General features: G+C 37.8%; 1 protein-coding gene and 1 long non-coding RNA gene across 4 annotated transcripts in view; one reads left to right on the top strand and one right to left on the bottom strand.

The window, feature by feature from the left end:
* The window catches only part of STARD13 (StAR related lipid transfer domain containing 13), a 305,799-nt gene that overhangs the window by 27,631 nt on the left and 253,483 nt on the right, over window positions 1–24,685 (top strand). For both annotated transcript variants that reach the window (XM_085320652.1, XM_085320651.1), the window contains exon 2: window positions 20,920–21,831. In XM_085320652.1, coding sequence (XP_085176778.1) covers window positions 21,076–21,831 — 756 coding nt within the window. In that variant the 5' untranslated portion in view covers window positions 20,920–21,075. The remainder of the gene's footprint in view (window positions 1–20,919; window positions 21,832–24,685) is intronic.
* Window positions 11,383–24,685, bottom strand: part of LOC146586796 (uncharacterized) — a 28,303-nt gene continuing 15,000 nt past the window's right edge. Inside the window, exons 2-3 of one of the 2 annotated variants that reach the window (XR_014897755.1) lie at window positions 20,059–20,208; window positions 11,383–12,261 (exon numbers count right to left, since the gene is read on the bottom strand). This is a non-coding gene — a long non-coding RNA (uncharacterized LOC146586796). Of the gene's footprint in view, window positions 12,262–19,712; window positions 20,209–24,685 lie in introns of those variants that run through there. The other variant, XR_014897754.1, reaches the window with a different exon arrangement.

Raw genomic sequence — 24,685 nt, 5'->3', positions numbered from 1 at the left:
GACATGGTGACAGACTGAGAATTGCTCCATGAAATGCTCTGGAGCTAAAAATCAATCCTGGTGTAATGTGTTTCTAGCAACGCGTTAYTTAAGATGAAGTATAAAATGCACAGGCTTTTGTCGTTAAATTTGATGTGAAATTTTATTCGAGAAGTTTCTGTAGTTACTTCTAAACTGCAAAATGTTCTAGAAATTATAGATGCATATGTATTTTCTCATTTCCTGCATGGCTTTTCCCTCATAACAGTGATATAGTGCTTTTTTCAGTACTTTATGGAACCTCAGAAAAAGAGGAGCATATGCCCTTCAGTCAATGATACACTAAAATTGTCAACTTTGTCAAAATTATTGTCATTTGAATCAATATGTTCAACCAATTCAATCAACTAGTTCAACCAATTTCTGACTGGGAATAAATGACTCATTAATCTTCAAAACATCAGACTGAAAATACACTTAAAAGAAAGAATGATATTAAGCACACAACAGAAAACTGTAGGGTTGCCTTAACCTATTAACATTTTAAAAATGCTTACTTTAGATGGCTACGTAGTTCAAATGAGCAAGACATCCCCAAACTTCTGTAAATTAGCGTTTTATAAAGAAAGCGTATGACCAGCCATTGCCTAACTGCTCTTCCAGCAAGATCAGTGAAAATGTTCTGAGCTATATTTTTAATTATTTTTTAGTTTTTGATTCCACCTGAATTTAAAGTGGCAAAAAACTCTACAACATCCTAATGTCTTTTTAGCAATGATGCAAAACCCAGAACATCCTGGTGTATTTTAAAAGATGTTCTGTTTAACAGTGTGTGACCCATCAGTACTTCTACAGACTTTAGCTAGCCTCATGAGCCTTGGGAGACTGGCCAGCCAGTATTTTGGTTTATATATGCTAATCACGATCTCGCCGTCTGTATGGCTGCTTGTGCTATCCAAAGTTATTTGTGCTCTGTCGTGTTCAGAGGTTCCTGTGTATTTAGTACGTTTAGCATCGTAAAGAACTGATTCTTTATATGGTGCCTTGGCCCTGCCATAATATAAATAGCTTTTTTTTCTTTAACATTGGCACAACTCCTTTGACATCAAATGAAGGGTTACAGAGAGAAGCAGTGAAGAAGGAGAGCTCTCATCCCTTTAAAATCACATTTTTTGATGCATGTCTTCCTGCAATACATTATCCAGATAAGCAAGAATTATATTTTGAGAATTCTGGTGATATTTTTCAATCTCCATTCACCTAGTAGTATTAAACACATTTTGGGTCTTTTTTTTTTTGTTAGGTATTGACATAACATCAAAAAACCCAACTGCCTTAGGTTACGTTTTCTAAACAACAGATGCAACTGCAGATATGATGTTTTTAGTAAACTGGCAGAAGGAGCTGTAAGAGTGGTTTAGATGATTCACATTATTCTTCTGGGCAGAGTCCCAAGTCTACTTTGAGTTAGCTTTAGTGTTCCCTTATCAGGAGGYACAGTATTGTCAGAAAACAGCATTCTGGGGCTAAAGCAACTATCCTCTTATAATAACCCTCCAGCACTGAAAAATTTTTAGCTCCCTTTAATAGGCAACCTCCTTGCGCATGCCAGCTAAATCCAAAGTGCTGATCATGAGTCATCTTTACATCACATCATCTTTGTTGCTGAAGCTTTGCTTTAAGAAGTTTTCTTTTACTTTTCCTTCTTATCTCACTACATTGTAGCTGTTAGCACTTAGGYACAATTTCAGTGATTTTACAAGGTTGTGGAGAAATATGCTTCCAGTATTTTAGTCTCACCTCTTTGGCCCTTTTTTCTGCAGTTTCTTTCTTGTCCAGTTGCAGTATCTTTTTATTGTGCTTGTATCAGCACTATCCAATTAGCTCAGCTTCTGTGTGTTCTCTGATTTGACCCCCTGGTTTACCCACACTGCCATATKTTGGCTCATGTCCCAGCTCAAGGCTAAAACAGACCCACTGGCTTGCCTGGTGTAGAAACTCAGGCCTGGCTAGTGAAACAACTTGAGCTACTGCCAGCAGCAGTTGGCACTCTGGCTCGCTTACTTTCCTTTAAAAATGTGGGAGCTAGGGGCGCTGCATCCGCMTCCACATCCTCTTGCCCCATCCCCTGGCACCACCCTCACAGCTGCCTGCCTTGAACATCAATGACGTTTATAGTAGGTGGCTTCAAGGGCGCAAGAGGATCATCTCTTCTGGGGGAAGGCTTTGATGGCAGTAGCAGCAGAAGAGGCTTCTTAGTGCTTACACAATGCATCTGCCCAGGGGCTGCAACATTTGCTTTTTAGGCCCTCAGCCTGAAACCATTGCTCCTATATTTCAGGAAAGTCCAACAACCACTAGGCTACAGCATCATWTGGCATGACATGGTTCTCCTGCTGATGCCAAACACTGTAGAAAGGAAGATGAGATTCACAGGGCAAGCAAGATGGTACTGGGGGTCCTTAGTCTGGTGAGGGAGGAACCTCCCTGGGAAAGCAGAGTCCCATGCCCTGCTCCTTGTTCCTATTTGTTTATGCATTTTATTTGTCAGAGCAGACACACTGAGACTCAAAAGTCTTTGTAAGCTGGCCTGAGTTATGGCTCCACATGTAACTACAGAGAACGAGCTCATCCATTCTCTGWTCAGTGCCCAGTTAAGAGCAGCGAGGTGTCAGAGTCCTGGGGCAACATATATCTCAAAACATATACCCCAAATCTGCAGCATTTCCTGCCCTCTGGAGGAGGGCATCTTCATTTCCATCCTCGTGTGCCTTCCTCTCTCTTGATGCACTAGACAATTCTGCTCCTCAGGTTCTTTCCTTTAAGGTTTATTCTCACTTTTCTTGTCAAAATAGGGGCACAAAAGGCCTAATGCCAGATATGCTGTTTGGGTATGGTAGGCTTACAAATGCAAGCCTGAGGCACATCCAGAGTCAGGACCCAAAGCAGAGAGAAGCTTGAAGTGAGACCGCATAACTTGCCGAAAGGTCTTGCTGCCCACAGCTGATCTGCAGGAACGCTGCAAGGGGTGTTTCGAGAGCTGATGGGAGGTCATGGACCAGGCAGTGGGGCAGCTCTCTCATGTCAGTCGAACTACACCTATGAGGACAGTGATATCCCTGTCTAAAAGGTATCATTCACTGCATAGCATCCATCCAGAGAAAAGTGAATATATATAGTGCTAGCAAATTTGAAATAGGTAAGACACAAGGTCATGCAGGGAACAAGAAGAGGGAAAAAGGGACTAGTGTGTTGAGGACTGGCAGAAAACAGTCTCTCGCAGAGGAGGTGGGGTTAGACAAGCAGATCTGAACAACTAGATTTTGTCAGRGGCAACTTTGGGAAGAGTTTGGAATTGGTTTGACCCGTTCTCTCCCTCTTTTATTCTGACTCCGATTGTTCCTACTCCTGTAGCAGACAGTAGGTTACATCTTCTATTAAGATAACCTCTTCCACCATAAATAACTTTGCTTCTCTGGTTAGAAGCTAGTTACTGCTAGTTACTGGGAAGAGGTAGGGTAGGAAAGGACAGTTAAATACTGGTGATCATTTATATATATATAAAAAAAGCTTTCTATAGCCCTCAGAGGACTGACAAAAAAAAAATAAACAAATTCTATGGCTCAAGATCTTATACTAGCCTATTAAATAGGTAGAAGTTTTTAGTAATTTGACAGATGTGATGCTGTATGATGATTATCTTTATTCTTTTCCTCTCCAAACTTTGCCTTTAGAAGGTTCCTTTTTATTCTCAGGATCTGAAATTACTTTGGTATCAGGTTAGTGGAATTCCTACCTTGGCTAACTTTAATGTTAGATACTGTACTACAATGTCTTCAGCCCAGTAATGTTGATAGATCTCAGTCTTTTTCAGTATTCAGTACATATCTAACTGTAATGTCTACAGTTTTCTAAGTTGTAGAAAAAAGAGATTGCAAAAGAGGGAAAGCTAATGTCTAGCAAAGAGGAAAAGAAATGATAGCATAAATTAAGCTCAAAAAMCAGATATTCATTCAGCTATAGCAGGCTATTTAAATTTATTCAGAAAGACTGACATTTTCAGRTATCCTGATTTTCCAGAGACAATGTTTTTCAATCTGAAAGGTTTTTAGCCTGGGTGAGAGAGTGGGGAATACCAAGGGAGATGTACAGGAAYAAAAGATAAGGTTTCAAAAACATCACATTGGAACATCTCTAGTTGTTTTAACTCCAAAGAAACAATGAGTTTTACTGAAAGCCTAACATACAATCTGTCTCATCTTTCACCTGTTATCTAGTTTCTGAAGACGTTTACCTTCTCTCTCTGCATCACTCATGGTCACTTAATCTCTGCTATCCCAGACAGTTCCCCAGGCTAGAGACATTTCTATCTGTCAGGTGCTCCTTCAAGGGGTTTCTAAGCTCCTCTGCACTTGTATGGGTAGTGATTTGTCACACATCTTTTGAGAGAATAAAAAAAACGAATGCATTTAATTCAGCTTTAGTCACTGTTCCTGATTAAATGTAGAAGTATCTAGTGTTTAGGAATTCCTAAGAGTCATACTAGATCTTAGAGAGTGAGCGGCACTCCCAACATTGCCGAGTTTGTAACAAGCATGCAAATATGTGACTGCATATCCTAAGTAGTCTCACTTCTGCATATCTTAAACTCCTGAAATATGTGCAAACGGAACACACCCCACATGAAAGATGCTGGACAAAATAAAGCTAAAAAAATTTCTTGAAGCAGATGTGAAAGGAGAATTTTGAAAATCTTGAAGTTGGCATCATTTTATTTCTTATGCTATTTAGTACCTGGTCAAGTACCCATCAGAGTAAACGGAAATCTTGCCACAGAAATGATAATCTGGGATAGCATAGTGCTTGGCAGAAAATATTTACATCAGACAGTAGGTAATTGGCCATTCATAAACAGAACACACACATTTGGGGAACCTTCCTAGTTGTCTTTTCAACATTAATTATCCATACAACATCCGCAGTATGATATGCATTTTTACAGTAACATTTAGAGTATCTTTGAAGAATTGTTTCCAYAGGAGTATTGTTTCCATATGCAGTATTTCACTGCCACCACTTATGCACAATAGACAAATTCTCTCCAAGAACCTGAATGTGCAAATCATAGCTAATTTTGTACCTGGTGTCCAAACATGATACATGTGCTCTTCAYGTATATGCAAGTGTTCCTCATTCCTCTGTCCCAGAAACTTCTTTAGTATGAATTAGCTTTCTGTAACACAATCCTTTGCCATCTTAGTTGAAACACTAGGTAAAAAAATCTTTCAAGGTAAATTCTATAAATTAGTAAATTTACTGTAAATTACTAAAATTAGTGTAAAATTAGCATTTTATCTTACTTGCATAGGTGGAGGCATGTAACTTCAAGAGTTATTTTGGACTTGCTTCACAGTAATGAATACAATCCAGTAGGACGTTTTCCTAGATAAATTCTTAGTATCTTGTCACGATGTCTAGAGAAATATATTCCTTCTATGGCACAGTGAGTTTGCTCACTTAAGTGGGAAGTGAGAATCTGCAGCTGATATACTATGAAACATATCAAATACATGTTAGGATTTAACATGTGAAGGACCCAGAAAAAAATTAAGTATCTTAATTATTAATTGTTGTTTGCTTGTTTCTGTTATGCCTCCYGAGCTTCTAAGTGTGGCTTTTTGAATAGAATGCAAAGCTTTATTAAAATGTGGCTTTTTTGAGTAGAATACAAAGCTTTATTAAGTATAGTGATTTCTTTTAGCTGAGTCACATAATAATGTGATAAAGAACACTATTACTTTAAAATAAAGCATTCCAATTCCTCTGCTGATTAAAAGAAAATTACATAAGTATATTTGATACAGGAACTAGCCTGCATGACAGTGTGCAGAGCTGGTCTTTGAGGTTTACAGAGTTCTTGCCCATGAAGATCTCCTTCCATTCAACATGCTAATTCTAGGATTGTTTTGGTGTCAAACTTAAGATCAGCTCTAATTAAATTACAATTAYGGAGATTTTTTGGGAAAGTGTGAACCAATCAACAAAGTTAATTTTTTTTATATATATATAGTATTAGAAGCTGTAATTCACAGATAGTCTCTGGGACTCTTAAAGAAGATGATTTTGGTCCGTTGTTATCTGGACTAGTAAACAATACAGGGGATCTTGAGCTACTGGGGAAGGTATTAAATAGTCAACAATATTTTTGAGGTCACTGGCCATTTGCCTTCAGTTCAGCCGATTCTTCTGCTTAGCTGCCAATGCGAATTCCCAGTCATTAGGGAAATAAATATGGAGCWCATTAATGTGCTCCTTCTTGGTAATCCCATCTCTGTTCCTGCTGGAGTCCCCTGTGATTCAGATTATCCAGCTTTATGCCTCATTAAAAATTAAGACTCTGCAAACTCTCCTGTTTAYGTGACAGAGAAATTGAAATCTCTGTCATTCTATAAACAACTGTCTTACACAAATGTGTAAAACTAAATAAAGCAAATCATCCTGARCTCTCAATTACCTTTGACTTAGTAAAGCACCAGACCCATAAAAAGCAACAGAGAGAAGCTGAAATACAAGCTTTACATTTTGGTTCTTTTGGGAAGAGCTAATATAGGAACAATTACACATCTTGAAAACAARGCTATGTTTACAGTCAGAAGTTGCTTGTTCAAGCCTAATCTAAATGCTTAAATTAAATCAAACTACAGCATGAGTCTTCATGGGGTGGGGTTCAAATGCTAAAAGTCATACCTACTAAGTAAAAAGATGTCAATACACAGTATCTCTGGGAAGTACCTGAATCACCAAGTCGCACAAAGAACTAAAATTTGCTATTGCAATTTAGTAAAATCATTTCATAGGTCATAAAGGGACAGGGAGGGAAACAGGATTCACTTAAAGCAAAATTAGTTTGCAGGTGCGTACAAAATACTGACACTTTCAACTGTAAGATTAGTTAGTGCAAAGGAATAGTGGACACTGTTACTCTTCAGTATTTCCCCTTTGCATAGGAAAATGGAGAGTGGTTGTAACAGTAAATACACAGCATGTAGACTCACTGGCAGTCCACCTCTGGCTCTGAGAAAAGGAAACTCAGCAATACCTCAGGTAGAAGCTGGTAAAAACCTTCTACTTGCCTGTACCTTCACTTTTTGTTTAGGATACTTTCAAGTATCTTTGGAATTGTTTATGTAAGTTAACATTTCTTTACTTAACTGAAGGTTATCAAAAACAAGAATTCACTAAAAATGTGATGGTGCCAGTTACCATATTAATTTCAAAGGGAAATGTAGCCACTTCCACAATTACATAAATCAAACACAAATATGTCACACAGAAGCACGCTAAGGCAGCATCAATTAGCTCTCAGATAGTCAAAAGTTAGCATGGCTAGTTTTGCCATTGCCTTGCTATATTGACATTAYCTTTGTCAGCTGTCTCATGTGCAAGATGAAGCAGAAAATAGCAGGCTGTAAAGCTGTAGGAGCATGTAATTAAAAAAATATATCATAACATACATTTTCAATGGGACTAAGGTGAAGTGTAGACAACTCTCAGTCTGTCACCTGTCAATCAGTCATAAAAATGGAAACATCTACGTATCTAAAATCACTGCAGTTCTTCCTACAACTTATAAGGATGATGAAAGTAGTGCATTATACCAAATATATGCAAAGTACATCCTAGACTCTCTAATAAGAAGAGTTCCTATGTCAGTGTTTATGTATTTGCCAATATTCCAACTAATGTATATGATTTTAGATTTTTAGAATACAAACTGATAAGTTAAAATGAAGTGGAAGAAGCCTAATAAAAAAGTTAATTTGTGAACTTAAATGCTTTATACCTTTTAAATTGAAAGCAATTTAAGGCAAGAGTTGTAATTTTCTGTGTATCTGTACACAATCTGACACAATCTGGCCCCGACCTACTTAATTACTTTTCATCTTCTAGAGAAACAGGAATTTTAAATAAGTACTAATCCTCATGTGCCCATTTATTTCCTATCTGCTCTTCTGCTTAGCAGCTGCTTGCTCATATGCAGCTGCTGAGAGCAGAACACGGTTGTGCACCGGGGTTGCGGTGTCCTGGTAGCTTCAGGGCTTGTTAGAGCCCTGAGTGAGGATCTGAGGTTCTTGGGAAGCGAGACAGCTCATTTCTCACTTACCACACTTCTTTTGCTTTCTTTCCTACATAGGGCTCTCTTCTTCCTGAGAAAGCCTGAGAGTAACTTCACTTCTTACTGCCTTTGGGCACCATCTTGCAGAGTAGGGCTCAACTAAAGCAGTTCTGCCTTATGGCTAAAAATACATAGTGCTGTTGTGGTTCCAGGCACTGTCAAGTGTTCACACAACTTGTGGTGATGAAAGATTAACAAGACCAGTTCCTTGTTCCCCATCCACCAAAACCACAAACAATGTTCATTTACTGCAGTTTATKGAAAGAGAGAGGTGGCAGTAAAAAAACCTGTCAGCAGTAAGTGCCCAGCAGCCAGAGCCGGTCGGTGGGTGGATGAAGTTGGTGACAGTCCTCTTTTGTCGTCATTCCCAGAGCTACTGGCTGGGGTTGTTTGCAATTTATGCCTTGCTGAGGTGTACAGCACAGTCCAAATTTCATAGAACTAGTTCACCCTGTCATCACCCTGGCTCAGGAAGCCAAGGTTGCATTAGTTACGGTCTCTTACATTTTTAAGCCTGTCTTGAGAATAGTGGGAACTAAAACACAGTTTAAACAACCGATGAAGAGAGCTTGATGTTTTGAAATCATGTCATTTCAGAAATTTGGTTATTACACAAATGATCTCTTCTGGGTCATGGGGGTTAATACTCAGATTTTGCACGTTTCTATGGCCTAGTGCTTACATGCAGCAGGCTCATGTGAAGACGTGGGCAGGATCTGCTCTACTCTTYCCAGAGGTCTGTTGGAGAATTGAAGCTGGAGGATTTGAGAGCACCTCAGAGCCTTTCCAGTGGCCAGTTCGCTCTTCCATGGTTCAGAAGTTCCCTAAAGCCTGAAAACACTTTTTTGAGTCACTCGTAGTGAATGAACTACAACCATATCGTAAGACAGAATATGGCTTCTGCTTTCCTTCTTTCTCTTCCTGTTCATTTAGATTTCAACTCAGAAATAAGACTGTTATGCAGCAGTGATATGGAACCTGTTAAGTGAAAATACACTGCTGTTGTACAATACCCAAATGAGCCAGAGGCCTTCCTGCTTGCTTCCTACCTTTCTCTACCCTTTTCAGCATCATCCTATCATTCTTACCCAGTCTTCGCTCCTTCTACATTGCTCTGCATCGTAGCTGGCTCAGAGCCCATGGAAAGGTACCAGGCTGACAGCACTAGAGACACAAATTAACACCTATTTGGTAGATAAGAGAGTGAATAGTAAAAATAAGGGAAGATTCTCTCCGCTGCTCCATCAGCAAACCTGGCTTTCATGGCCCTTTGGCAGAAGAAGAATGAAAATCTTATGGGCATTTGAYCTGAGCTTGGTTAGGGAACAAATTTTAAAGAAGGAAGCCTTATGGTGATGATAGCATTTTTATGGTGCAGTTACTAGTTCAAAGGGAAATATTTTGAAATCACTAATTTAAAAGCGGTTGATATTTTTCAAAAGGGAGGCCCATGATTTTTTGAAGATGATTCTCTCTGAAGATACTTTATGTTGAGCACACCCCGAGCTTTGACCTTAATCTGTATAGATAACTAGTTAGCAATAAAAAGGGAGAGGAAGGCTCATAAACTGAGAGTATTTATTCTACCATTTTTTTGACCAGAAAGCTAATGAAACTGTCAAATATATTTATATACACATACTTGTTTTTCTGCTTTTTAACTAAAAATTACTCATGTGATCATTATTCCTCATTGTTAAAAAAAACCAAAACCAAAAACAAAAACAAAACTTCTGCATCTAGTGTGACAAAAATATACCAAGGCTTTAGCCTGGTATGATTTATAGAGCCTGAATTTTAAACTCATGAAAAACTGGTTTGCTGACAGATCTTTACCTCCTAATATGTTTCAGGCATGCTGTCCCATAAYAGATTGTATATATGAGTACATGTAATGAACACACTAGAATTTGTAATGAAAGAAGACTGAGATCAAACTTTGGTTCTTCTAAAGCTCAGTTGAGACAACTAATCTTTTTCATGTGTCAGGGGAAAAAAACCTACTAATTTTGCTCCTCTCTGGTATCAGCCCTGAATTAATGACTGTCATCTGCAGTACTCTGCAGGAAAAAAAMCTCTCTCTTACATTAACACAACACACTTGGTACTTGTAAAAGGGAGGATGAAAGAGATCATTTATCTCGAAGGTTAACAAACTTGAATAGCRCTGCAGAGGCCATTGGCCAGCAAAAGGTGGATGAAGGCATTTGAATGACGCCTGTATAAAACACAGAACCTGCTTCTTTTAAGCAGCTCTGTAACAAGGTTTGTAGCAATACTTGTGTTTCCATGGAAATTTCATGTTCTGTATCAGCTTTGTCCTGCCAGGGAATGGACGGCCCCTTTGATTAAGGTTTTCTTCTTATCTTTTGTTTTTATTTCCTGAAGGTTGGAAAGAACTGGCTTCTGTAGGAAAGGAAAGGAAAACTTGGAAAAGTTAAGAAACGAATTTCCTGCACTTTTGCTTCATATGCCTTTCAGTTAGGATATAAACTGAGAGCTTCAGGTATTTTTCTCCACTTCAAATTTCTTTCTGGAAAAAAAATATCTAGCTCATTCATTATCTGTGGACTGAGCTTTGGTTGTAGTGAATGCTTTAAAAGTTCCAGCAGCATCCACTAGTGGATACAGCCAGATGACAGAGTTTTTCATGAAGGGCTGCTTTTTTTTTTGTTTGTTTGTTTGTTTTTTTTCCTCCATTCCATAAAGTCATGTGGAAGTGCCCAAAGCAGCTTTATTCTGTATAGATCAATGATATAATGGGTAAAGAAGCTAGGAAGTCTCGCAGGAGCAATTTATAATGTAAAAAAAMCCCAAACATATGGAGCGTTCAGAGAAGAGCTTCAAAAATGACTTCTGAACTTAGTGCATATTTAATGCATTATTCAGTGTCATGTAAAAATCTCAGGGCTAACTCTGGATACCAGAAACAAGATGTATCACAGCAGTACCTCTCAGCCCCAGTACTACTATTTCTGAGAGTTAAGCCAGTGACCCTAGAGCTAGTTYAGATATTTTTTATACTACACTTCCTTAAACTGTGTGAAATATGGAGTTGTTTTGAGTTCAGTCCAGAAAAAAACCCTCTATGGACAAAAGTTGATCTGATACCATAAGTCTCTTTAATTTAGCAGACAAAATCACAAGTCTCGGTCAGTAGAAATCTAGAATTTAATGACTGAAACTGGACATCAGATGAATGCAAATAATTATTGGAAAATCTCAAAAAAAAGAGGAGCAGAAATAGCCTAAAAGCAGAAAGGCAAACAAGGAATTTGTTTAAAATAGCTATTCAGGCTCCAAATATGCACACTGGCTTGTGATACATTTTCCTTTAAAGATGCCTAAGAACAAGACTTTAGACAACTCCAAAGTAGTTGTCACTAAAGTATAGTTAGATATGCTGACTTTGGCAGGTATATCTGGGACCTCCCCCCAAACTTATCCAAAAATGAAGATTTCAAAAGAACTGTGAGTTTCTGTCAAATTAACTGAATATTTAATAATACTAAAAAAAAAAAATCATGGRGAAGAAAGAGGTAGAAAGGTTGGAAATATTTAAATACATATCRGAACACTTTTTTAATCTGAAAGTTTTGAAAAATTAAATAGATTTCTCAAAAGAAGCAAATACCTCCCACCATAAAAACAATTTTTTTCATACCGAACCAACAAAAAAATGTTGTTTTGAGGGAAGAGTTCTTTTACCAGAAGAATATTTCTTGACCAAAACTGAATGTATCATCTGATTTTTGGCAGAGAGAGGAAGAGGGAGGAAGAGTGTTTTGCCTTACTTGAGTGAAGAATGCAAACTAACTGTTGCTCTTTTGTTCATAAATGGACTGTGCATGGTACTCGTCAGCCTTATTGCACATACAGATAGAGTTCACAGGAGGTTCCTCCGAAATAACTTATCTTCACTGCAGCTGACACAGTCCCCCGTTGTTGCCATTTATATCTCATTCACCCAGCAGATCTTGAGAGGAGCAGTCTGCCCTCCAGCATGGCCTTGGTAGTAGTAGGCATTTATTGGTGGGGTCATCAACTCTTTAGCAGACACTGATTAGAGAGGATGATAAACACATTGCTAGAGTCCAAAGCCAGATCTGGAATGCAAAAAAAAAAAAAAAAAAAAAAAAAAAAAAAAAAAAAAAAAAAAAAAGGGAAAAAGAAAAAAAAAGTATTTACAACTATATGCCTATTTTCTACTGTTAACATTTTCATACGAACAGTATCAGCAAGAATTTAGTAGTATTAGATTCAGATGGTATAGCAGAGGTTTTAATTTGCTGTAGTTCTGGTTTAATAGGTATAAAGACACTAGAGGATTTTGAAATACTGAACTCAGAGGTGTTTTGACAAACCTTTGTACTCATAGTAACAAGAGCTAGTGTGAGTTTATGCAATTTAAAACTAATTGCCCAGCTGACATCCTCATTACCATATTGATGCAGTTCATAAATCAAAGCCCTGCCTATTCAAGCTGTTAAGTAGTCTTGCATTAAACTGTGTATTTCAGCTGAGAAATGCAGTGTGTTGCCAGAATACTGCAGAAACTGTGAAAGACTGATAGGAATACAGACCTGCGGAGCTGAATTGCTACAAACTGATTTAATACACATGGCACAAAATCAGTTGTTGTTTGTTTTCTGAGTATGTTCTGATTTAGTCTGGAAACTTTTCATAATAATGTACTATAGTATAGATAAAGGACTTTATGGAGAAGAGAGCAGCTAGCAGTTTGATCTGTTTGGCTTTCTACATGATCCTCTTTTCTTAACCAAGAGACTCATACCTACATTTTTGTGAACAAGAGAGCACTCAGGTCAGCTGAATTTAACTGTGTACATTAAGAATGTAAGATTTTATGTAGGCAAAGTCCAGGTTCAGGCTTCTGCATAAAACTCCTAAATTAGTTACTTAAAAAAAGTGTCTGAAGATAAATGTTTGGAATAGTCTATTTAGTAAACTCAAGATGCAATTCACTAAGTAAGTGCCTACCTACAGATACCTACTAGTGCCCTTTGAGATACTCTGCTGTGCTAAGGCATCCACACAGTTCTGCATGCCAAAGGGCTTGCAGAAGATCTGCACCTCTCTGAGATGGCAACCAAAGGGCAGGTGGGACAGTCTAGGACATCTCAGAGGGCACTAGTACCTTATATTTAGGCAACTGATTCCTGCTCTGACTGATTTTTCCTTCAGGTGTATCTCAGTGAGCTAGCTTAGGTATCAGAAACAGCCTAGTCGTATGAGCAGCATTAATAAATCTGTGCAGGGTTCATTAGCTACCACAGTGGGACCACCTCCAGCTCCCCAAGCTCCCTGCTTAGAACTAGCTGGGAATTTTTGCTAAGTTCTTAGTATTATTAYCCTAAACACAAGTGCCTCATGAGTTATTTTCCTTTGTATACCTTGCTTAGAAAATAGCAAGTAAGATTTATATTTATTGTGGTTTCTTGTGAACTGAGTGCAATAGATCTGGCCAGCGGYTGAGAAGTCTCTCTCCCTCTGTGCTAGGGCTTTCACCCTTGCAGCTGACGTACACAGTTTGCAAGCACAGAGAGCAGAAGCAAAGGGAGAGGCAAGGCATGGAAAGGAGAAAAATGAATTTTACATTAAACACAGGTCTATACTAGCCTCTGCCCTTGTGAAATGCCACGGTAACTGTCATCTTCTGGTGTCTTTTGCTGCTGCTGAGTGTCACTGCTCCAGCAGAGAATTCTCAGTGGGATGTATGCAATTTTGGAAGCCATCTAAAATACAGCCACTGGCAGGCTGTTGTGAAAGATGACTATCTGTYGATACACAACTTTCAATAGACAAGAGCCAAATAGAAAAAACAAGCAAACCAAAACAAGCTGCTTCCTATTTACCTAATTAGTGGAACATGGTTGTCCTATGCCATTTCTCTTTCATCAGCTTTTTWAAAAAACTAAAGATATGGGTTTGACCTTCAAGTAGTCCATCTGTATACATATCCTCCAATATGAGAAAATTGTTTTTTTCCAAACTCCACCCCTTTGTGCAAAATCAAGATTAATTTCAAACCAGTCTATTGAGCATCCCACGAACAAAGGTAATGGAACTCATTTTAGAATCTGAAGAAATAGTGGTAGTATGTAGACTGGAGGAAGAAAACAGCTCATACCTGTGTGTCTACTTGCAAGAAGACGTCTTGTCTGCGGTTTGGACTGGCTGCTTAGATGAAGAGCTAGGATTTTAGCAATGCCAAAATACTCACCCTACAGGGAGACAGACCTTTTTTTCCTATGTGGTTTGCCCAGTGTTAATTTTAAAATATTTATTAGGTGTCGGTTCATTCTGGGGCCTCTGCAGTGTCTGAGTATGACTGGCTGCTCTTAATGTTTCATGTTTATGGCATCACTCATATAAAAACAAAGTGGAAGTATTCTAGGGCAATAAAAATGTTTTTTATTTAATAACACATTTTTAGATACACATATACGGACACACACACACCTTTCACACATTCTTTCCCCTGAGTATTAAGATTTTCAGCAATTTCATGTCAGGTTTCATCTCTATAGTTCACATGGTAATTTTAAATCACTTGAAATTGCCTTCTAAAAACAGGTAGTCCAGCAACCTCAGGCCAGTATCTCATCAGGAGCTTGATGCTGCACTTCATAGGTGCAAGACAAAATATTGTGAAGTAGTCAGGGAATACAAAAGCAATACATTGAATCAATGCTGAAAGAGGCCTCATGGCAGAAGGAAAGCTAGAGGAGTTCTTATTCTTTAAAGATATTTCATTCATATGCTAAGAATCGTGCCGAAAGCCATATAACTCTAAATTCCCTGATCATACCTCAGTCCTTTTTTGTATCTTCTGGCCAGAAGATAGAACTAGATATGCAAAGGGTATGAGACTTTTTCAGGTGCAAAGAACCTTATCTAGTCCATAGCTTTAGTGGTGTTCATATGCTCCCAGCCTTTGATTTTGCTCAGGATTGTAATCATTCAACATACAGGCTGTATACAGTAGAATTACTTGCAAAGTGCCCACATTATGCAAACTGACTAAGACTAAACATTTCCCCAATATCTAAGTTCTTAGAAATGGCATCAATAATACTGTGGCAAACGCCCACCTTAGTTGCTATTAAACCACCATTTCTGTATGATGGTATGGTGACAATGACAGTGATGTTGAGAATGATGCTTTAGATCAAAACACAGTTCAGTCATGACATGTTTTATTACTAGCAGCACGTTAGCATCTTGTCTGGATCAACCTCAAGCTCAGCTAACTAAACCAAATGCATCAATGATTCCTCCTACACCTGAATTATCCCCTGCTAAATATTGCAAGTAGCCTCAGCTGTAAATATTTTGCATCATAAATAAATAGGTGCACCAGTCAAGAAAGCATTTGGAAAATGCTGTATCTTTAACTAGGAGCTTCACCAGAGGAAAAACCATGAATGGAGGCACAGTCATGCTTGCAAAATGTCCCTTTGTTTATTTAATTTATTCCACTTGGGAAGACATTTTACTTCCCTTGACAATGTAAAATGATTTTCTGGTGGGGAAGGAAGGGCTGTTAGTGAAGTTATTTTGGGATAATAAACATCTCTAAAGCTGAGACAAGCCTTACTGAACTATCATATAAAGTAATTTCTGTAAAATGGTTGCCTCAAGAGATGGCTTCATTTGCTGAGTGACTCATTCATAAATATGCCAAATTCTTTGCTGACTTCAACACTAGTTAACCTCAGTGAAGGCAATTAGGTGCATGAAGTGTAAGAAAACTCAACATCTTAATGCTGTTTCCCTCACTCACTGAAATGAGTCAGCAGGGATGCAGCTTCACAGCACTGGTACTTCTGGATGTTTCAAGGTGAAATATTATATAGTATTACTAGAATGCAGCATCCTTTACTCGAGTAGAAGGGTAGTGCAGCTTATCCATTATGCTGCTTGCTGTAATTGAAAGCAATATAGAGAAACACTTCCAAATTTAAACTATGATTCAACAGTCTTCTCACCTTGTATTTCCAATGACAATTCACGTTTTCCCTTTCCAGGCTGGATTTTCAAATAACTGATTTGTAATCGCACTCAGAAATTCAAATGCCCAGTACCCTACATTGCAGCTACACTTTGTAGTACATGCAAAAGTCTGTCTGCAAGCTATGATCCTATACACACATATAAAGGAAGGCTTGTGTGTATAAATAATGTGTATAAATGTAAGTCTTGAAGCTATGTAGACAAATAACAATTAGCATTTGCAAGTGACATGGAAACATAGTTTTGGTATTCCTTTATACTGGCTTGGAAGTACTGCATCAAAAGGCTTTTATTTCACAGCCTACCTGTTCAAAACCTGACAACATCCAAAGGGGAGGGTGTGCTGTGTGAAACTGAATCCAGGTGCTTCAGGTGATAAAGTAAAGTACAGTCTGGCATAATGTGAAGAATGAGGTCACGCTGCATTTTTAGAAGTGCCTGCTGTTCCTGTGAAGCATGCTCTTGCTCTTTTTTTTTTTTTTTTTCCTCACTCTTCTTTTTTCTTTCCCTCTTTCTGTGAATAATTTGGCCAGTGCTTGCAGAGGCTGTTTTAGCCCCAGGGATTCTCACACATACTTCTGTTGACAGAGTTCCTGCACAGCAAGCAAGCTGAAACGCTTTTTGTCAAGGATCTGCTCACTTCTTTTTCTGTTCTCCCCCAACGYTTGGAGGACCTTTTGGCTACTGAGTTTCTGTTGTTACACTTATGGAAATTAACTGAACTGAAAAATATGGGGTTATCTTGCAAAACAGGTAAAATTATAAGCAGGGAAAAAGTCCTAATTCCTAATTTGCTATTAGTCTGTGTGTCTCACATTCTTTTGGCTTTTTTTTTTTTTTTTAATTTGTCAAGGGAAGATTGTTTAAATCAGTGGAAACTATTAAGCAAAGTTTAAAAGGAAAACAAATGCATTAGGGGCAGAGGGGTAAAAACTCATTATTTTAAACGAGTGGTGTTGCACTGCTCCAGCCACGATCAGGACTTGATATGTTAGTTTACTATATTAGTTTAAGTTTAAATTGACTTAATAAAAAGTAAGAAAATTCCACATATTCACATGTTTTGTAAAGCCAAAATACATAACGGGTATTGAAATGTGCTAGCTTTGTCAGTGTTTGCAAAGTTAGTTTAGGCAGCTTGCTATTATAGTAACCTGATGTATAATCATTTGCCTCAGAAAACAATTCTCCTGAAGAAAATAGAAAGGAGACTATCAATATTAAAGTCTTTGTAAAATCCTCCTATTTAATGGTTAAGCTTAATATGTGCTTTTTGTGTGATCTTTGTCCAAAACTTGATTAATTTTAACACAAATTTTTCGTTGTCTGGACAATGGAGAATCAGGCCAACAGATCACAATGCACAAAAATCTGAGAGTACGCACATATACATTTGTTTTTACTAGATCACATAAGAACTTTCTTTCCATAGCATTTCACTAGCTATAACATAAATCTTTATTAATTTATTCCTGATTTGTAAGAGGCTTTCCTTAGAGAATAAAATTCAGGTTGTAAGTTTTAAATTCCTATACATGTAAAAAGCTGTAGTTGATTAGATGCTACATTGCACATTTCACCTTAGAAAAAAATTTCACCTTTGTTGCTTTTTTTGGTGTTACTCCTAAAGCTGTTTTGGAGTTGGTTTTAGCTGGACAGTTGAATGTTAACTGAAGTACACCCTACATTGTCACTTCCAGTCTGAAAAAAATCCACAAATGCCCGTGATATTTTTATTATCTAGCAATATCTTTACCTACGCTAGTGCCTAGCAGTGCAGTTAATGCTACAGTATAGATTTAGAATAACCTAAACACAAGAAATGAATTTCCCTATTTATAAATCTTTGAAGAACTTTGCCAGAAAGATTATTATTTTTTATAACTGGTAAGTGCATTCATAGGTTTGGTGCTAAATATGTTATTTCAAAGGTCATTACAGACTTTTTGCTAAAAGGACAAATTTAGCTCTGAATGTATAGACCCGAGTTATTCATTTTGCAATGGGCAAGATTTCCAAGTCCACAGCTCTGCTGAATATATTCCATTTTTAGAAGCTATATATGCATAAATAAATCTCTGTAAGATATGGAATTTAATATTTTGTATAAGTTTTTTTTTTCCCAGTCACTGCAACAAGACAGGGTCCACAGAATGAATATGGGTAAACTCATATTCTGTCTTCACTTCCTGTTCATAGATTTCTTGCCAGACTTGCACAAAACCATCCTACTCCTAAGTTCTTTCTTTGTGCCAGTCTCATCACAAAGAATAAAAAAAAACAAAAAACCCCAAAGAGTCCAGTAGAATAAGCAAATCTAATAAAATTTGGCAAGAGCCAAATCTCCTTCACTTACATCTGGGTATGCATGGGARTGTGAATGCTAGCAGCATGCCTGCCAGCAGAGTTGCCAGTGGATTCAAAAGCAAAGGTAGTGGCTCACAGAGGCACAGAGAACAGTCATATTCACTTCAGATGGCAGGGGACGTTTTCACTGTGCACAAAACTATGTGAAATATTAGTTATTCCAAACATTCCCTATAAATAATGTTTTCTACTTCAGAGGCATTGTGCCCAAATCCCATAATGTTAGGGAGAACCAAAAGTGTTCAGCACTGGGGTGCATTAGGAAGAGTGTTGCCAGCAGGTGGAGGGAGGTGATCCTGCCCCTCTACTCAGCCCTGCTGAGGCCTCATCTCGAGTACTATGTCCAGTTCTGGGCTCCCTACACGAGAGATGTGGATCTACTGGAGAGAGTCCTGCGTAGGGCTACAAGGATGATCAGAGGGCTGGAGCACCTGCCCCATGAGGAACGGCTGCGAGAGCTGGGCCTCTTCGGCCTGGGGAAGAGAAGACTGAGGAGGGATCTTATCAGTGTGTACAAGTACCTGAAGGGAGGATGTCAAGGGGACGGGGACAAACTCTTTTCAGTTGTCCCRGGTKAYAGGACAAGAGGCAATGGGCAGAAATTGAACCACAGCAAGTTCCGTCTGACYATGAGRGGGAATTTCTTYCCTGTGAGAGTGACGGAGCCCTGGCACAGGTTGCCCAGAGAGGTTGTGGAGTCTCCTTCTCTGGAGATCTTCAAGGCCTGCCTGGATGCAACCTTGTCTACCACGCTCTAGGTGACCCTGCTGAGCGGGGAGGTTGGACTAGCTGATCTCCAGAGGTCCCTTCCAACCTTACTGATTCTGTGATTCTATGACTTCTGAAACTGGAGTCACTTCTATTGAGGTGACTAACTTGAAGCTTCTGAAAAAACGTGGGCTTCATATGTAAGTTAGTCACTCACGTGTATGCATTTTAATCTATTAATTCGTAACAGGGATGTGAGGGTGAGATTCTTCTGCCTCTGTTTACCCATATAAAAGGTGACTGGTGTGAGCTTTTTGTCTAGACTTCCTTCATAGTTTTGGATAAGGTAGTCCTGTCAGGAGGCAGACTCATCCCATCCAAAAATAGGTATCCAAGATAAGTAAGAGGATTTACCTTCTGGAAGCATCATTCTGTATCCCTGGACTGTAGCAATATGCTTTTAATTCTTTGATTTACACATTTGATTTACATTCGATTTACATTTGATTTATAACAACATATCAATTTTAAATGGCTGAAAATAGGTGATAGAAAGCCCACCAAAAGCATATATATTTGCATGCTCACAGCTCTTGCATCTGAAGTTCAAAAGACAAAGATAATATAATCTGTCTAGATGTTCTATATATGTTCAGTATTTTTTCTATTACCCAAAGTACGTCTATAACAGTAAAATGTATACTGCCCAATGATAAAATATGTCTAGCTCATATGCATTGCTCAGTTTATGGCACTCACAGTGACAAGCATGTCACATGCCAGCATCTTACTTAGCCTGCTTCCCACTTTGACAGTGACAGTGCTGCCTTCTGATATGTCTTTCTCGTCGCTGACAGGCTTGACACATACATCAGAGGCTTCAGCTTCTCTTCTTATTTTGAAAAGCTTCTGTTCTGCTTTGCTGTCTCACAGATGGAGTCCTGAAACAATCATTAAAATAAATGCTATCAATATTCAATCTGTCACAAAAAGTAAATCACACAAATGGGTCAACATAAGCTATTCAGTGATGCAAGATCAGTTCTTCAGACGCACATTTCTTCCCATGCATTGGAGGTCCACCAAGTAGATGACAGCACAGAAGTTAGGATTGATCCAAMTCAGACACACAGCCAACTTTAATTTGGAAACGAAGCTCTCTGTATTCTTAGCCTTCTTCTTTTGGTTTGCAAATGTACTGGAAATGGACAAGTGCTACAAAGCATTGGCAATTCAGAGAACCGAGAGAAAATTTTAACTATATTAAAATGTACTTTGTTTTGTGTCCATTCCTTTGGCTCCTTGCTCTTCCCTATGACATTTTAGCTTTACCAGAATGGTGTATGAGTATGTTTAGATAACAAACACATATCTAACAAATATCAGTTTGAATGAGTCCAGTTCGTTGTGTCAATAATCAAAGTAAAGTCAATATTTAAAAGTATTTCTGCATTCACTACTTCTTCTGTAAGGTAAACAACTCAAAGTTCTCAGGTTTTAAGTTCATTTAATCTGCATACATCAAATATTTTTGAAGAAGAACTATGTGTAAATTTGATGTTGGAATTTTATACTTTAGGATCACGCTCACTGATGCACTCCAATGCAAGCGTGTTACCATCAATAATTTTTTTTTCCTTTTTAATTTTCAGGAACACCAGGAGTTCAGATCATTTCTATGAGAATACAGGTATTAATAATGATTGTGTGATCGTGTTTTTGAAAAAATAAAAGGTATTTCCTGGCTGCATATGTGGAGTTATGTTTCTTAAGAAAACCAAGAATGAAGTCATTGTGATCTCTGATGGATGAAAATTGTTGGAATGGAAACTAACATCTACGAAGAAGAACTAGGCTCACCTTATCTTACATCTGCCAAGTGCCTGGGGACTCCAAAGGAAGCAAAGTATGAAGAATACCAAACAAAGACAGAAGAACAGGAAAGCCCATCTGAATTTCATAACGTTTTATTGGAATCTGAGTTGAGTTTGTCATCTACATCACCCTTATTAGACCACCACGGGACATCCTTGGAACCTGGAGAGGTTGCCGGCTGTGTTAGCGCCCCTGCTCAGCCGGAGACAGAGCAGCTTTGTGAAGAATTASTGAGTTCTTCAGGGCACAAGCCCAAGGAAGATCCTTTAAACCTCCCCTCACACACAGAATGCCCACTCCTTCCACAAAAGAATCCAGATTGGAAATTGGAAAGATCTCATGAGATTAGTGTCATAAAACACAAACCAAGTGCTATCACATTTTCTGATTTTGAATTTTTATCCCATGAAGCTAACACTAAACTCTACATTTGTGAAGTAGGAGAAGGAGCAGATTTTTCATCTGAAGAGGAAAAAGCAGATGGTAGAGGTGATGATGATATGTTTACAGAACTGCCAAGGTATGAGGCATTTTTCAATGGTCTTCATAAGAGAAGTGTTTTCCAAAGAAAACAAGCTAAACATGAACCTACTAAATATCAACACATCTGTCATTTAGAAGATTGTAGTGATCATTCCAAAAAGGAATTGAAGGACTATGACAAAGAAGAGAAACACATGGAGCTGGAGGTAATACAACCTACTCTTTTGTTCCAAGCATGTTTTAAATAACTTAATAAGTTAATTTAAATAATTYAATTGCTTACTACCATTTAAGTTTGATTAGTGAGGGAGGAGGAATTTCACAAGTTATTCTATAAAGTTAGCTGATGTGAACAGAACTGATCRATGCAACTGGTCATTTTTAAATAAAATAGTGATTAGAGCGTACAAGGGGAACCTTTTAACATAATTTTCTGCAGCTTTTCATAGGGTATGTTCAAAAACTGTTTGTCTGTTCCTCACATAAAACATTTCTGTTTTAACTTTCTGAGGTTCCACRAATGGATCCTTTTCTTCTATTTTGTGGTAAATTTTTACTAATAGAGCAAAATGCATCAGAATCATTTATGCCATTTCTGCTGCACTGTTAACAGAAAAGCAGCTATAAACCAGACTGTTCAGATATTTTCAAGATTGCTTCACAGAATCAGAGTGGAACAAAGCAGTTGGAATGTACCAGTCAATCTGACTCAATAATCCTTTTTTAATTAAAAAACTTTGCAAAAATTAAATTCCYATACTTTATTTGTTAGTTAAAATAAACTTGCAAATAGAACCATAGAATAATTTAGGTTGGAAGGGATCTTTGGAGATCATCTGGTCCAACCTCCTGTGCAAACCAGGACTAACTCTGAAGTTAGAAAATGCCAGAAAATGCAGATACAGCCTTRTGGATTTTCTACCATTCAAAGCATTTTTGACATATTTTATTTAAATTATTTATCAAGAATATAAACTCATAGTAAAATATACCGTACATTAAAAATATAATCATAGGCTTTTAAATGAGACCWATCTATTTCTTCAGACTGGCCATGTTTCCATTAATCTAAACTTCAAACTTTGGTTTTCAATCTTCTCTTCCTTTTTAAAATGGGAACATTGACTCAGTTTCCTCTGCTCCTACAAGGCTGCATATCACACCCCACAGAACATATGTTCCCAGCCATTCCTTGTGTCCACKGACAGTTTGAAAGGGATAGAGCTAGGTGCACTGTAAGGGCGGAGTGTATTTCTTCATAAATAATGGACTTCTTYAGGGTAGTGGCAGTGCAGCACTGCTCCTTCTAACCCACAGCACGTCTCCTATTAAACAGCACTGTTTTCTGTTTTCTTACTTCATTAAAATAATGAAGTCACAAATAATAATGTCACAAGATAGGTGACAATCTGATTTATAATAAAATAAAAAAAGTTGTTTATATCTATACTGGTCTACGTCATGACACTTAGTAGACTAATGTCCACAATTAAAATAAGAAGGCTTAGGACAAAATCTGTAATAAGAATCATCCAGCTATAATATAACCTTTTGGGAAAAAAAGGCTGGAGTAAATTAGCTGTGTTTTTTGGAACTGGAGGAATAGGAGCTCTCCAAGTGAGTTCTCACTAGGCTGGAGAATAAGCAAAGCTTTCCCCTACTCCCAGCTGGTGACAAACCAAATGCTTGGAGCTAAACATGTTTATCTTTGGAGAAGTTCAGCTCTGGTACAAAAATATGAAGTGATTCCAAATAATGGGGAAAACAAACCCTTAAAATTCCAACATTCCTGAACTTGTGGCACAAATTAAACTGCCAGGTCTGTCATACCTTTCCTTCCTCTCTCTTCCCCTCCTTTTTCTTTATTAAGTTATTTTCCATGTAAGTCAGCTTTATGCCTTCAAAATCAGTGTGGTGCCTTGTTTTTTATCCAGTGTGTTCTAGTTTTTCTACACCTATAATTTTCCTTTTATTTCTAGTGCGTATAACGTGTTGCTTCATTAACGTCCGATTAAATCAAAGTAAGAGAGTAGAAATAATATCTAAATTAACATCAAAATTGTGATATATAATATTTAATTAATTCCGTCCCTTAATCTATCTCCAGTTTTGGGAGACTAATTCTGCCCATACTCAGTGGCAGTTTCATCGTTGTCTTCCACATTGATCCCAACTTTACTGAAGAAAACCATCAAYTCACAGAGAAATAAGCCAGTTTTTCATGAATTGTTCACAGCAGCTAATATYAGAAAACAAAGGCCCAAAGATTTTCCCAAAACATTGCTCTTTTTGATGCAGATCCAGAGATATTCTTGTGATATATACTTTATTAAATAATTACATTGCTTCCACRTGTACTCAAGAACAGTAATACCTACATTCCATTTAATATAAATATAGACCAAAACATATGCACAACATCCCTTGGATTCTGTTTACTGAAGGTCAATCCTGTAGACAGATGGGAAAGGCCAGGGGCTGTTGTCATTTAGTTTACTTTATGTCCAAGTCATAAAATAAACTCAAGGATGCAGCTTCTAGTGCAAAATAATGGATTATAAATTGCCATACAAGCATGTGAAATTACCCAGTAAATCTCTGAGAATGTGTCAAAACATACCAAAAACTGTACAGACGCAATGCTGCAGTCCTGATTTTGATTTTTTTTCTATGTAAATAGGTACATATCATTCTAGGAAAGCCTCCAAGAATATTAAAAAAGGATTATCTTGTCTCTGAAATTTCAGCTGCACTCATGCATTAATATTCAGAATAAAAGCTCTCCCCATGACTCTAGTTCGAACCCATGTTAAGCAAATGTGTGTTATTGTCAAATTAATACTATTATTTAGAAAGGGGGTTGTGGAGAAATGTCTTTCCAGTGGAAAGGAATTAGCTAAAYAAAGACAGCAGGGAGTAAAAATATTGTCAAAAGCGACCATTACTGCTAAGCCCCAGATTTTAAAATAGTATAATAAACAAATCACCTTGACCATAGAGATATGGACTATCAAACRTAACAACCTGACTGATATCCCAGCTAAATCCCTGCTACTGCAG

Source organism: Rhea americana, unplaced genomic scaffold (genome assembly GCF_003343005.1).
Source record: "Rhea americana isolate MKP2758 unplaced genomic scaffold, rheAme1 scaffold_65, whole genome shotgun sequence".
In the NCBI taxonomy this organism is placed as follows: domain Eukaryota; kingdom Metazoa; phylum Chordata; class Aves; order Rheiformes; family Rheidae; genus Rhea; species Rhea americana.
This window is presented reverse-complemented; position numbering and strand designations above follow the sequence as displayed.